At 46.2% G+C, this 13,955-nt stretch overlaps 1 protein-coding gene across 3 annotated transcripts in view; it reads left to right on the top strand.

Moving 5' to 3' along the window:
* LOC111952002 (1-phosphatidylinositol 4,5-bisphosphate phosphodiesterase epsilon-1) overlaps positions 1-13,955 on the top strand; it is a 41,060-nt gene that overhangs the window by 17,547 nt on the left and 9,558 nt on the right. For all 3 annotated transcript variants that reach the window (XR_011474089.1, XM_070434997.1, XM_070434996.1), the window contains exons 9-19: positions 151-309; positions 446-681; positions 824-946; positions 3,737-3,873; positions 4,870-5,108; positions 5,199-5,260; positions 5,373-5,538; positions 6,159-6,266; positions 6,451-6,567; positions 6,821-6,979; positions 7,140-7,263. Coding sequence is in view for 2 of the 3 variants with exons in the window: in XM_070434997.1 (XP_070291098.1) it covers positions 151-309; positions 446-681; positions 824-946; positions 3,737-3,873; positions 4,870-5,108; positions 5,199-5,260; positions 5,373-5,538; positions 6,159-6,266; positions 6,451-6,567; positions 6,821-6,979; positions 7,140-7,263 (1,630 nt within the window). In the remaining variant the exon portion in view is untranslated. The remainder of the gene's footprint in view (positions 1-150; positions 310-445; positions 682-823; positions 947-3,736; positions 3,874-4,869; positions 5,109-5,198; positions 5,261-5,372; positions 5,539-6,158; positions 6,267-6,450; positions 6,568-6,820; positions 6,980-7,139; positions 7,264-13,955) is intronic.

The following is a 13,955-nucleotide window of genomic DNA, read 5'->3' as shown; positions in this document are numbered from 1 at the left end:
AAGTGTTCKAGTCCCTACTGGTAGAGTGTGAATGGTGTCACCAGTCATGAAAATTGAGTCTGAGCTCTGGACACGAGCACCACAACTCTGAGGGAGGAGATGTGAGTGATTTACCATTTTGTACCAAGAAAATGTTCCTCTCTCTTCCAGGAGGATGGCAGGTACGAGGGTCCAACTCTAGCCCAGGCCATCGAGCTGTTTGGGGGCAGGAGATGGAGTGTGGGTATTGGTAGCATGGAGAAGTCTGGAGCTGTGACCAGTCACAAGACGGTTAACTCCAATAAAAATAAAAATAAGGTTGGGACCAGGGTAAGGAGCCATATTTGCAGTAGAGATTGATTCAACTCCTGCACAAATGCCTGGAGCTGGGTTGGAGGAACATGTTGAGTCAGTTTCAATAAAATAGCTACATTTGGTGTGTGTGTGTGTGTGTGTGTGGTGACAGGGGAACAGTGGGGATGCCACAGACGATGAGATGGTGTCACAGAAGGTGACGAGTGGTTGGGATATCCTAGGGCGGAATGCACCGGACCCGACAGACAACATGGACCAAGACCAGGAAGACAGCAGCTCCTATGGTTTCCCTGGGCCTCTCTCCTCCTCTACCAGTAGATCCATGGCCATTAGCACATCTTCCTCCTCCATCTCTTCCTCAGCCTCCACTCACAAAGCTCAAACAGGGTAAGATGCTACAAACTGTGGTATATTCTTCTGTGTGCGTTTGCGTGCATATGCTTCATGTTTAATTTGTTGTGCTGATGTTTGTGCTGGAATTCAGTACACATAACATCTCTTGTGTATTTTCTTTGGCTACTCGCTTCAGGAATAGGTCAAGTCAGACACTATCTAGCCGGGGTAAGAGCCAATCAAAGAGCTTCCAGAACCTCATGGTATCAGATGGCACCATGAGCTTTACTGAGTTTGTTGAGCTCTTCAAGTCCTTCAGGTAATCTCCTCTAACTCAACATTTATCTATCTACAGGGCTTTCTGAAAGTATTCAGACCCCTTGACTTTTTCCACATTTTGTTGCGTTACAGTCTTATTCTAAAATGTATACAATTGTCCGCCCCACTCATCAATCTACACACAATACCCCATAATGACACATCAAAAACAGGTTTTTAGAAATGTTTGCACATTGTRACGTTCGTCGTATTGAGGAGACCAAGGCGCAGCGTGATATGAATACATTCTTCTTTTTAATGAAGGAATAACACTGAACAAACTAACAAAGTAACAAAACGAACGTGAAGCTATATAAACCGAGTGCTGACAMGCAACTACACATAGACAAGAACCCACAAAACCAAAATGGAAATGGCAACCTAAATAGGATCCCCAATCAGAGACAAAGATAAACAGCTGTCTCTGATTGGGAACCAATTCAGGCCACCATAGACCTACAATATGCCTAGACTAACAAACACCCCTAGACAGGACAAACAAGCATACCCARCCTCGTCACACCCTGATCTGACCAAAATAATACAGAAAACATAGATAACTAAGGTKAGGGCGTGACACACATTTTTTTTTATTTAACCTTTATTTAACTAGGTAGGCCAGTTGAGAGCAAGCAACCTGGCCAAGATAAAGCAAAGCGGTGCGACAAAAACAACACAGAGTTACACATGGGATAAACAATCGTACAGTCAATAACACAATAGAAAAATCTGTATACAGTGTGTGCAAATGAAGTAAGGAGATAAGGCAATAAATAGGCCAATAGTGGTGAAGTAATTACAATTTAGCAATTTACACTGGGGTGATATGTGCAGATGAGGATGTGCAGGTAGAAATACTGGMGTGCAAAGGAGCAGAAAAACAAAAACAAATATGGGGATGAGGTAGGTAGTTGGTTGGATGGGCTATTTACAGATGGGCTGTGTACAGCTGCAGCWATCGGTAKGCTGKTCTGACAGCTGATMCTTAAAGTTAGTGAGGGAGATATAAGTCTCCAACTTCAGTGATTTTTGCAATTCGTTCCAGTCATTGGCAACAGAGAACTAGAAGGAAAGGCGGCCACAGGAGGTGTTGGCTTTGGGGATGACCAGTGAAATGTACCTGCTGGAGCGCGTGCTACAGGTGGGTGTTGCTATGGTGACCAGTGAGCTGAGATAAGGCGGAGAAAAAAATAATAATGATATCACATTTACATAAGTATTCAGACCCTTTATACTGTACTTGGTTGAAGTACCTTMGGCAGCGATTACAGCCTCAAGTCTTCTTGGTTATGACGCTACAAGCTTGGCACACCTGTATTTGGGGAGTTTCTCCCATTCTTCTCTGCATATCCTCTCAAGCTCTGCCAGGTTGGATGGGGAGCGTCACTGCGCAGCTATTTTCAGGTCTCTCCAGAGATGTTCGATTGGATTCAATTCCGGGTTCTGGCTGGGCCACTCAAGGACATGCAGAGACTTGTCCCGAAGCCACCCCTGCGTTGTCTTGGCTGTGTGCTTAGGGTCGTTGTTCTGTTGGAAGGTGAACCTTCGCCCAAGTCTGAAGTACTGAGAGCTCTGGAGCAGGTTTTCATCAAGGATCTCTCTCTACTTTTCTCCGTTCATCTTTGCCTCAATCCTGATTAGTCTCCCAGTCCCTGCAGCTGAAAAATATCCCCAAAGCATGATGCTGACACCACCATGCTTCACCGTAGAGATGGTGCCAGGTTTCCTCCAGACCAAAGAGTTCAATCTTGGTTTCATCAGACCAAAGAATCTTGTTTCTTATGGTATGAGAGTCCTTTAGGTGTCTTTTGGCAAATTCCAAGCGGACTGTCATGTCCTTTTACTGAGGAGTGGCTTCCGTCTGGCCACTGTACCATAAAGGCCTGATTGGTAGTGTGCTGCAGAGATGGTTGTTCTTCTGGAAGGTTCTCCCATCTCCACAGAGGAACTCTGGAGCTCTGTCAGAGTCACCATCAGGTTCTTGATCACCTCCCCGACAAAGGCCCTTTCCCCCCGATTGCTCAGTTTGGCCGGGTGGCCAGCTCTAGGAAGTCTTAGTGGTTCCAAACTTCTTGCATTTAAGAATGATGGAGACCACTGCGTTCTTGGGGACCTTCAATGCTGCGGACTTCATCGCTTGTTTTCTTCTCTGACATGCACTGTCAACTGTGGGACCTTACATAGGTCCCACAGTTGTGTGTGCGCCTTTCCAAATCATGTCCAATCAATTGAATTTACCACAGGTGGACTACAATCAAGTTGTAGAAACATCTCAAGGATGATCAATGGAAACAGGATGCACCTGAGCTCAATTTCGAGTCTCATAGCAAAGGGTTCGAATACTTATGTAAATAAGGTATTTATGTTTWWAATTTTTTTWAATTAGCAAAATTTTATGAACCTGTTTTTACTTTATTATTACGGGGTATTGTGTGGAGATTGATGAGGAATTATTTGTGTTTAATCCATTTTAGAATAAGGCTGTAACGTAACAAAATGTGGAAAAAGGGAAGGGGTCTGAATATTTTCAGAATGCACTGTATATAGTATTATTATGTAATACATTATTAGCTGTTACAGCAGTGAGATTCCTTATTATTTTCCCAGTGTATTTCCAAGTGTTTTCCCAGTGTACAAAATTGCCACTATTTAATCAATGGCAGATTGTGTATTTCCAGATAGGGCTTTCAGTAGTGTGTTTGATTTGCACCAGCTTGTCCTAGGAAGTTGACATTATCTACAATTGGGTGAATTGGGGCCTCCAACCTTTTGTTCCCATGTTGGTGTGTAGTATCCGGAGTCGTAAGGACCTGAAGAATGTGTTTGATGCCCATGCTGTGTCCTGTGGACAGTCTGCCTCTGAGCCTGCTCCTCTCTACACTCACCTCCACATCGACGACAGAGTCACAGGAATACAGCCAGATCTGGGTGAGTTTCCTGGGTGAGTTTCCTGGGTAAGTCTCCTGGGTGAGTTTCCTATGTGAGTTACCAGGGTGCGTTACCAGGGTGAGTTTCCTGGTGGTTTCCTGGTAAGTCTCCTGGGTGAGTTTCCTTATGTAAGTTTTACAGGGTGCGTTACCAGGGTGAGTTTCCTATGTGAGTTAGCAGGGTGCGTTACCAGGGTGAGTTTCCTGGGTGAGTTTCCTGGGTAAGTCTCCTTGGTGAGTTTCCTATGTGAGTTACCAGGGTGCGTTACCAGGGTGAGTTTCCTATGTGAGTTACAAGGGTGCGTTACCAGGGTGAGTTTCCTGGGTGAGTTACCAGGGTGCGTTACCAGGGTGAGTTTCCTGGGTGAGTTACCAGGGTGCGTTACCAGGGTGCGTTACCAGGGTGCGTTACCAGGGTGCGTTACCAGGGTGAGTTTCCTGGGTGAGTTTCCTGCCCAGTTGGGGTCAATTCCATTTAGATTCTTTAGGAGTAATGAAGCCTGGTCCCAGATCTGTATGTGCTGTATGGCCATGTTTGGCATGTCAAGGACCGCTGGAGTTGATGAGAGAAGCACAAACAGATCTGGTACAAATCTAGGAATAACAGTCTTCAAACTACAAATTTAAAGGGATCTCTGAGCCCTAGGCTAAGACGGCCTGTGCAGTGTGAAAAGCCCTTAAAGGGGCAGTGGAGTTAAAAACATGATATTCTTATTGTTTTATTTATTTCCACACTGAGGTCGAAATAACACTCTGAAACTGACTTGAATGCCTTGAATTTCAGCATGTTGAGATGTAATGGAGTTTTTGGCCCAGATCATGACATCGCAATTTGATCTGATTATAATAGACCAATGACCATTCATCTGGGTAAGGGGGTGAGCTCTAGACCATCCTATCAACCAATCAGGGCTGTGTATGTAAATAAACTCAGCTACTCATATTTGCTTTGAAGTCAAGTGTAAAAGTCTTTATTTGTGTTTCCCCACCCTCCTAGACCTTCTGACACGTAATGGCCTGGACCTTGGTCTTTCCATCCAGATCATGAGACACATGTCAGACAATCAGAAGCATATTTCAGACGCCATAGCTTCTGCCAGCATCGTGACCAATGGTACTGGCGTGGAGAGTGCCTCGCTGGGAGCTCTGGGCATGACCATCATGCACCTCAACGACTTCCTGGTCAACTGTCAGGGAGAGAACCACTCGCATGATGATGTCCTAAGAATCATCCAGGTGTGTGACGATGAAGTGTGTCTGTGTGTGTGCGTGCGTTTGTCCTTTGGCAAACAATCTTCCACTGAATTCATGTGTTGTGTGTTCTAGACATTTGAACCGTCTACCACTTTGCATCAGATTGGCTGGATGTCCTTTGAGGGATTTGCCCGGTCAGTATTTTTTGTATGTATTTGTGATCCCTGCGGGAATTGAACCCATGACCCTGCTGTTACCAACTGAGCCAAAAAGGAATGACCCAGGTTGGTTTTCCRCTGCTATAAGGTATCTGATGGACAAGGACAACTCTGCTTCCAAACTGGAAGAGTCTCCGCTGAATGTTGAAGAGCTCCATTACCCTCTGTCTTACTACTACATCGCTACATCACACAACACCTACCTGACCTCCCACCAACTCAAGGGAGAGTCGTCTGTGGAGCTGTACAGCCAGGTGACAATCAGAACACTGGTATTCATGTGACGGGGACACGTGAACACTCCATGTAATATTTACTCAAACCGATTGAGTGTACAGCAATACAGCTGTTGTGGTGATAAACTGTCATTGAAAAGCCTTTATTGTTATGAATTTGGGGGGAAGCCCTACCAGGATTTGAACCCGGGTCAAGAGATCCGGAGATCCATCAAGAGATCCAAAACTTCTGATCCAAGCCATGGATGTGTCTAGATGTTGTGTCCTTCTGATCCAAGCCATAGAGGTGTCCAGTTATTGTGTCCAGGTGTTGTGTCTAGGTGTTGTGTCCAGGTGTTGTATCCAGGCGTTGTGTCCAGGTGTTGTATCCAGGCGTTGTGTCCAGGTGTTGTATCCAGGCGTTGTGTCCAGGTGTTGTGTCCAGGTGTTGTATCCAGGCGTTGTGTCCAGGTGTTATGTACAGGTGTCCAGGTGTTGTGTCCAAGTGTCAAGGTGTTGTGTCCTGGTATCCAGGTGTTGTGTACAGGTGTCCAGGTGTTGTGTTCAGGTGTCCAGYTGTTGTGTCCAGGTGTTTTGTGCAGGTGTCCAGATGTTGTGTCCAGGTCGCTACATTATTGTTTGGTTTGTTGTTGTCTCAGGTGCTCCTCCAGGGATGTAGGAGTGTTGAACTGGACTGTTGGGATGGAGATGATGGCATGCCAATCATCTACCATGGACACACCCTCACTACCCGCATACCCTTCAAGGTGAGTAGAGTTGAAGTCAGTTGAAATGAAGTGAGTTGAATTTAGTTTACCTAAGCTGAGATGAGTTGAGTTGGTTTGGGTTGAATTGAGTTGGGTTGAGAAGAGCTGAGTTGAATTGAGTTTAGTTGGGTTGAATTTAGTTTAATTTAATTTATTGAGTTGAGTTAATCTCCCGTTCCTGCAGGATGTGGTGGAGGCAGTGAACCGCTCTGCCTTCGTGACCTCTGACCTACCTGTGATGCTGTCCATAGAGAATCACTGCTCCCTGCCGCAGCAATGCAAGATGGCCGACATATTCAAGGTTGGTAGGCCTACTTACTGTCCTGTCTAGTTCAATGTTGAGATGTGAAATGGGCTCTTTCTGATGCTTGTTGGTGTTTAACGAAAGGAAGTAGAGACGGGGTGAGGTTAAGGGTTCAGGGTAGTCATAGAGTTAGTGAACCACCACCCGGGAACATATACCTTACATTGCTATTAACAYGTCAATCACAATGGATCCTTCTTCCCCTCAGAACAGATTAGAACTCTGGTGTGTTTGTGTTGTCCTTCAACAGATGGTGTTTGGGGATAAGCTGGTGACAAAGTTCCTGTTCGAAAGTGATTTCTCGGACGACCCACAGCTGCCATCACCATGGCAACTGAGGGGGAAAATCCTCCTCAAGAACAAGAAGCTAAAAGCTCACCAGATGCCGGTGGACATCCTCAAACAGAAGGCAAGGCCACTGATAAGGAACACACTGACCAAACGTTTTTTTAACAGTTGTTGATCCAGTCCGGTATCTATATAATGTGCTATATGTACCTAAAATGATGGCACACTGATACATAATTAGAAGGAACTAAGATTGTCCTAAATGACTCTTCCTGATACAGGCTCACCAGTTGGCCCAGATGCATTCTCAGGCCAGTAGTGTGATGCCTCCTCCCTTCCCAACCATTGAGGATCAGGAGGAAGATGAGGATGAATACGACTATGAGTATGAATCACTATCTGATGGTATGGTCACAACACCAAGAGCATCCCAGTGTATGCCAGTTTATAGTTGAGACGTTTCTGTGGTAACAACCTCAAACAGCAATAATGTTGATTATCCCAATTCTTCTACTTATTGTAACGAATCTCCTCTTCGTCTGAGGAGGAGTAGGAAATATCGGACCAATGTGCAGCATGGTAAGTGTCCATAATTAGATTTTTAATAAATCAACAGAACACTGAACAAAATAACAAAAGCACAAACAAACAACCGAAACAGTTCTGTATGGTGAAACACAGACACAGAAAATAACTACCCACAACCCATAGTGGGAAAACAGGCTACCTAAGTATGATTCTCAATCAGAGACAACGATCGACACCTGCCTCTGATTYAGAACCATACTAGGCCAAATACATAGAAATATAACACACAGAACAAAACATAGACTAACAACATAGAATGCCCACCCCAACTCACGCCCTGACCAAACTAAAATAAAGACATAAAAAAGGAACTAAGGTCAGAACGTGACACTCAGTTCAGCAGGTCTGTTTTGATTATTGAACCTGGTTATGAGAAGGCTACATTATTCTATATAATGTTATTCATCAGTTTTATTATTGATCTCTTTACAGGTGTGCAGGATTCTGACACCCGACCAGATTCTGCTTCGGCCAAATGATTATCTTCAGGATTAGAAAAGTCCGTCGTGTCATTCTTCTACTCTGCATTCACCTACTAATCGTTGTGTTTTATACTGGACAAGCTACCTCCAACTCGCTTGTGGATTTAGTTAAAAATGCTCTCGGCCTCTGGAACAGCGATCCTCTCTTCCAAGATATTGGCGCATGTCTCAAATGTATGAACACAGCCCAGACGATGAACCTCTGGTTTGAGCGTTTCACACATCTTTGAAACCATTTTCCTGACCAGAAAGTACAGGACACTCTCCACGATAAAAATGTGTGGCAGGTAATTAAAAAATTTTTATCACTGTTTTATTAACATCCTTATCTCAAAGCAATAAAAGCGATGTATGCTGTCAACACCAAACACATATTCACATATTACTCATACATTATACATAGTATATATCCCACACCTAACAAGAAAAAATAGAATCGAAAATAAACCATTGAAATAAAAATAAAACAAATTAGAAAAATAAAAGACTATCCACCACAATTGGAAGTGACCTTTGCATTTGATTATCAAAACGTTATAACAGTAATTGATTATATCTGGGTAAAAAACAACTGATCGCAACTGTCACAGAAACAGTATCTTCCTATGTAGATTAGCCTATTAACGTTCCATTGTCAAGGAGAGTCCCAAACACTCAGTGTCACTACACATTGAATAATCAAAACCTGTTTATTATTTTCTAAAGTTAATGGACGAATAGTCAATGACATTTTGACAATCAAGCCCTTTTTTAATTGACTAAAGTCAGCTAGCGCTAAGCGCACTGAACGAAGTCTATGGGATCAGCTAGCTGAATTGCACTAATGCTAGCTGATCCAGTAGACTCCAGTCATTGCGCTAACGCTAGTTAGCAATTCGCCAGAGGTGTGAACTCGAGTCAAATTGATAGACTTGAGAACTCGACTTGATAATAAAAAAAAACAACAACTTGAGACTCTACTTCATATAAAAAAACAAAAAACTGAGACTAGACTTGATTATAAAGAAAAACCAACACTTGAGACTCGACTTGGAGCCTCAAGACGCGGGACTCGATTTGCCTTGAAGACTGATGACTTGAAATTATCTGGCCAGGTTTTGTAACATTTTGTGGCACAGATCCTCTGTGGATTATTTTCCATGCAGCCAGAAATAGAATACAAGCTTGTAAAAAAGCCCTCTGATAGCACGGTCCAGGTTAAGCTAGAACAGGAGAAGTTTTGGGGGTGTGCAAGTGTTTATTTGACCTTTCATTTAACTTGGCAAGTCAGTTAAGAACAAATTCTTACTTACCTATGACAAGCCTAGGAACAGTGGAGTTAACTGCTTGTTCAGGGGCAGAACAACAGATTACACTTGTAGCTCGGGGATTTGATCATTGCAACCTCCAGTTACTGGGCCAGACGCTTTAACCACTAACATACCTGCCGCCCAGTTTGTGAAACTGAAGAATGAGAGGTTGTAAGGCCTTTTAAATGATGACCTCATGAAAAGCAGCAGAAAAACTGGACGTGGTTACCCATTTATATATTTTAATACTAATATTTAATAGCTAACAAATCATTTGGAGCCATTTGGTATTTTATATTTTAATACTTGCTTAATTTGAATCTGGTCACTAACTAATAGGCATACAGCATTGCAAACCAAATTCTTTCTTTCAAAAACATCTCAATCTTTGCTTTCAAAACAAAAAAGTGCATGTCTTTGACTGTTGACCAATGACCAGTCATCAGCAATTGGCAATGCAAAAGTTGGGCACACATATCCAGAATTAGTGACTAGAAAGAGCTTTGTTTAATTTTTCTCACGGATTTCTTGGAAACGGAGTAGCCTACCTACATCCTTAAAACCTTTTACTACAGTGAAATCAGGGGTCACAACAGAGCATTTCTTGGTAGTTCTTAAAACAATTTTAGTTTGAGAAAACTTTTCCACTGGAAATTGCGGAAGGCCCGACCAATAGGCGGAAGCGGTGGATTGACAAACCCAGCAATATCTGTGGGGATTTTTTATTATGGGATTTTTTTAATTATGTTACTTAAGATTGATACACGGGTGTTGTGTATCATACCCCCCCCCCCCTGCAGTTCAATTACCAAATGTCCTCTAGTGGCTGCATGGGGGAAATGTATTAATACTTTTTTCATAATTTTCACAATTAATAAACATAATATTTTTATACCGCTGAAAATTATGGTCTTGGGCTTTTTTATCTTTGCGAACTCTGCCCATAGAAGGCCGCCATCCCGGAGTCCCGCCTTCATCACTGTTGACAGTGTGAGACTAGCGTGTTATTACTGTTGTCGATTCGACTCAATGTCCTATGACTGAGGCTCTCTCGAGACGAGATTGTAGAGAAGTAGCGTGCTGTAGTCTAGCACAACCTGAGGATGCAACAACTAATTTAGAGTCACTTGGTCTTTTGCTCAGTTGTGCACCGGGGCCTCCCACTCCTATTTTCTATTCTGTTAGAGCCAGTTTTGCGCTGTTTTCTATGAAGGAAGTCAGTACACGGTGTTGAACGAGAATCTTCAGTTTCTTGACAATTTCTCGCATGGAACAGCCTTCACTTTCTCAGAACAAAAGTATAGACTGACGAGATCACGAAGAAAGAACTTTGTGTTCTGGCCATTTTGAGCCTGTAATTTTTTCCAATGATCAATTAGCCTTTTAAAATGATAAACTTGGATTAGCTAACACCACGTGCCATTGGAACACAGGAGTGATGGTTGCTGATCATGGCCTCTGTACGCCTATGTAGATATTCCATAAAAAAACTGCGTTTCCAGCTAACTAGTACTTTTACAACATGAACAATGTCTACACTGTATTTCTGATCAATTTGATGTTATTTTAAATGGACAACAAATATGCTTTTCTTTCAAAAACAGGACATTTCTAAGTGAAAACCACAAACTTTTGAACGGTCGTGTGTATGTTCAGTAGGTAGAGTTATAAAGTAGATAGATGATAACAAACAGAAAGTAAGCAGAGTTAAAAGAAGAGGGGGGGGCAATGCAAATATTCTGGGTAGCCATTTGATTAAGACGTCAAGGAGTCTTATGGCTTGAAGCCTCTGACCTAAACTTGGCGCTTCGGTACCGCTTGCCGGCTTACGCAGAGAAAAATAGTCTATTGACTAGGCTTCTCTGACACTGCCTGTATAGAGGTCTGGATGGCAGGAGCTTGGCCAGTGATGTACTGGGCGTCGCACCACCTCTGTAGTGCCTTGCGGTCAAGAGGCCGAGCATTTGCCATACCAGGCCAGTTGAATGCAACCAGTCCAGGATGCTCTCGATGGTGGCAGCTGTAGACCTTTTAAGGATCTGAAGGACCCATGTGCAAATCTGAAAGGGGGAAATGGTTTTTGTCGTGCAACTCTTCACAACTCTCTGGTGTGCTTGGACGAATATTAGTTTGTTGTGATGTGAACACAAGGAACGTGAATGCTTTCTCAACCTGCTCCACTACAGCGCCATCGATGAGAAAATGGGGCCGTGCTCGGTCCTCTTTTTCCTGTAGTCCACAATCAATCTCCTTTTGCCTTGAACTCACGTTGAGGGAGAGCTTGGTTGTCCTGGGCACCACAACAGCCAAGGTGTCCTCCTATAGGCTGTCTCGTTGTTTGTCGGGTGATCAGGCTACCACTGTCGGGTGTCATCGGCAAACTTAATGATGGTGTTGGTGTAGTGCCTGCCGTGCATCATGATGAAGGAGGGAACTGAGCACGCACCCCTGAGGGGCCCCTGTGTTGGAGGATCAGCAAATGGCACGCTGGGGCGCCCCGACAGGAAGTCCAGGATCCAGTGCAAGAGGGAGGTGTTTAGTCCCAGGGTCCTTAGCTTATTGATAGAAGAGCTTTGAGGCACTAATGGTGTTGAACGCGAGCTGTATCAATTGAATAGCATTCTCACATCAGGTGTTCATTTGTTCCAGGTGAGAAATGCAGTGTGGAGTGCAATAGAGATTTGCATCATCTGTGGATTCTGTTAGGGCAGTAATGTCAATTTGGAGTGGTCTTGGTTTCTGGATAATGGCTGTTGATGTGAGCCATTACCAGCCTTATCAGAAGCACTTCATTGCTAGCAAACGTGAGTGCTACGGGTTGGTAGTCATTTAGGAAAGTTACCATTAGTGGTTCTTGGGCACAGGCACTATGGTGTCTGCCTTAAACACTGTTGGTATTCTACAGACTCGGACAGGGAGAGGTTGAAAATGCGTCAGTGAAGACACTTGCCTATTTCCTGTAATCCGTCTGGCCCTGCGGCTTGTGGAATGTTTGAACTGTTTAAAGGTCTTACTCACAATCGGCTGGGCGGAGAGTGTGGATCACACAGTCTTCCCGGAACAGCTGGTGCTCTCAATGCATGTTTTCAGTGTTATTTGACCTCGATGCGAGCAATAGAAGTAGTTTAGCTATCTGGGTAGGTTGTCCATTTACCGTTCTGTTTCCCCGGCCAGCGCTGGGGAATATCGCGCCCAAGGAAGAACTGGAGGCAAGCGAAAAGCTGAAGCCGGCGGCGGTAAATGAGGTAAGGGCAGCGCCAACAGGCACGAAGAGGTGGCCTGTTTTTTTTTTGGGGGGGGGCACAGCGGGAGAAATGGCGAGTCAGGGATAGACCTGAGCCAAACTCTCCGTGCTTACCGGCGAGAAGCGCAGTACGTGGTCAGGCACCGTGTTTATGCAGGTCAGCGCAACGGTGTCGCCAGTATGTCATAGCCGGTTGGGACTATAGGCCAGCCCCCCGCAAGTCCATGCGAGTGTGGCTATCCAGCCAGGGCGTGGTTGTGCGGCTCAAGCGCGTGTCTGGTGCTCCGGTACGCCATTTCGGCCCAGGGTATCCCTGCGCCGGCTCTGCGTGCGTGTCTCCGGGGCGCTGGGAGGGGGCCAGTTGCGTCCTATGCCCCTGCGCTCCGCTCCGTGCCGGGCGAATGTGTTGCATTGAGCCTAAGGGAGAGGTGCGAGTGGTAATGACCAGATCTCCTAGTGCTCAACACCACAAGCACGGTTCAACCTGTGCTGCACTCTGGAGGGTCCGGGCTAAAGTGGTCATCCAGCCTGGAGGCGTGGTGCCCAAGGCTGCGCACCAGAAGCTCCAGTGCTCCCCCACCCGCCGGTCGCTTCCGGTGCCCCTCCAAGCAACCAGGCCTCCCTGTATGTCTCCCCAGGCTGGTGGGTCCCTGTGGCAAGCCCCACGCACACAGGCTGTCTCTCCGTCTCCTCCTCCAGGTCTCCCGTCTGTCCTGAGCTGTCAGAGCCGCCCATCTGTCCCTGAGCTGCCAGAGCCGCCCGTCTGTCCTGAGCTTGCCAGAGCCGCCCCGTCTGTCCTGAGCTGCCGAGCCGCCCGTCTGTCTGAGCTGCCAGAGGCCCCGCCGTGCTGTCCTGAAGGCTGCCAGAGCCGCCGTCTGTCCTGACAGGAGCTGCCAGAGCCGCCCGTCTGTCCTGAAGGAGCTGCTCAGAGTCGCCCGTTTGTCCTGTCAGGAGCTGCCAAGAGCCGCCACATCAGTCAGGAGCGCCAGAGCCGCCCCGTTGCAGTCAGGAGCTGCCAGAGCCGCACGTCAGTGGAGACTGCAGAGCCCGCCCGTAGTCAGGCAGCTGCCAGAGCGCCCGTCAGTCGGAGCTGCCAGAGCCGCCTGTCAGTCAGGAGCTGCCAGAGCCGCCCGTCACTCCGGCGCTGCCAGAGCCGCCCTTCACTCCGGCGCTGACAGAGCCGCCCTTCACTCCGGCGGCTGCCAGAGCCGCCCTTCACTCCGGCGCTGCCAGAGCAGCCCTTTCTCCGGCACTGCCGAGCAGCCCTTCATCCGGGCTGCAGGAGTTCCTCCGTCTATTCGGGGCCTGCTGCTAGGGTCCCAATCTGGGGTCGGTGGCGAGGGTCGCCGCTCCAAAGGCGCCACATAAGTGGGCCAAGACTATGGTGGAGTGGGGTCCACGTCCTGCACCAGAGCTCCACCGCTGTGAAATGCCCACCAGACCCTCCCCTATAGGTTCAGGTTTTGCGGCGGAGTCCGCACCTTTGGGGGGTAC

Source organism: Salvelinus sp. IW2-2015, linkage group LG25, assembly GCF_002910315.2.
Source record: "Salvelinus sp. IW2-2015 linkage group LG25, ASM291031v2, whole genome shotgun sequence".
NCBI lineage: Eukaryota > Metazoa > Chordata > Actinopteri > Salmoniformes > Salmonidae > Salvelinus > Salvelinus sp. IW2-2015.
The sequence above is the reverse complement of the archived record's forward strand: the minus strand, read 5'-3'. Positions and strand labels throughout refer to the sequence as shown.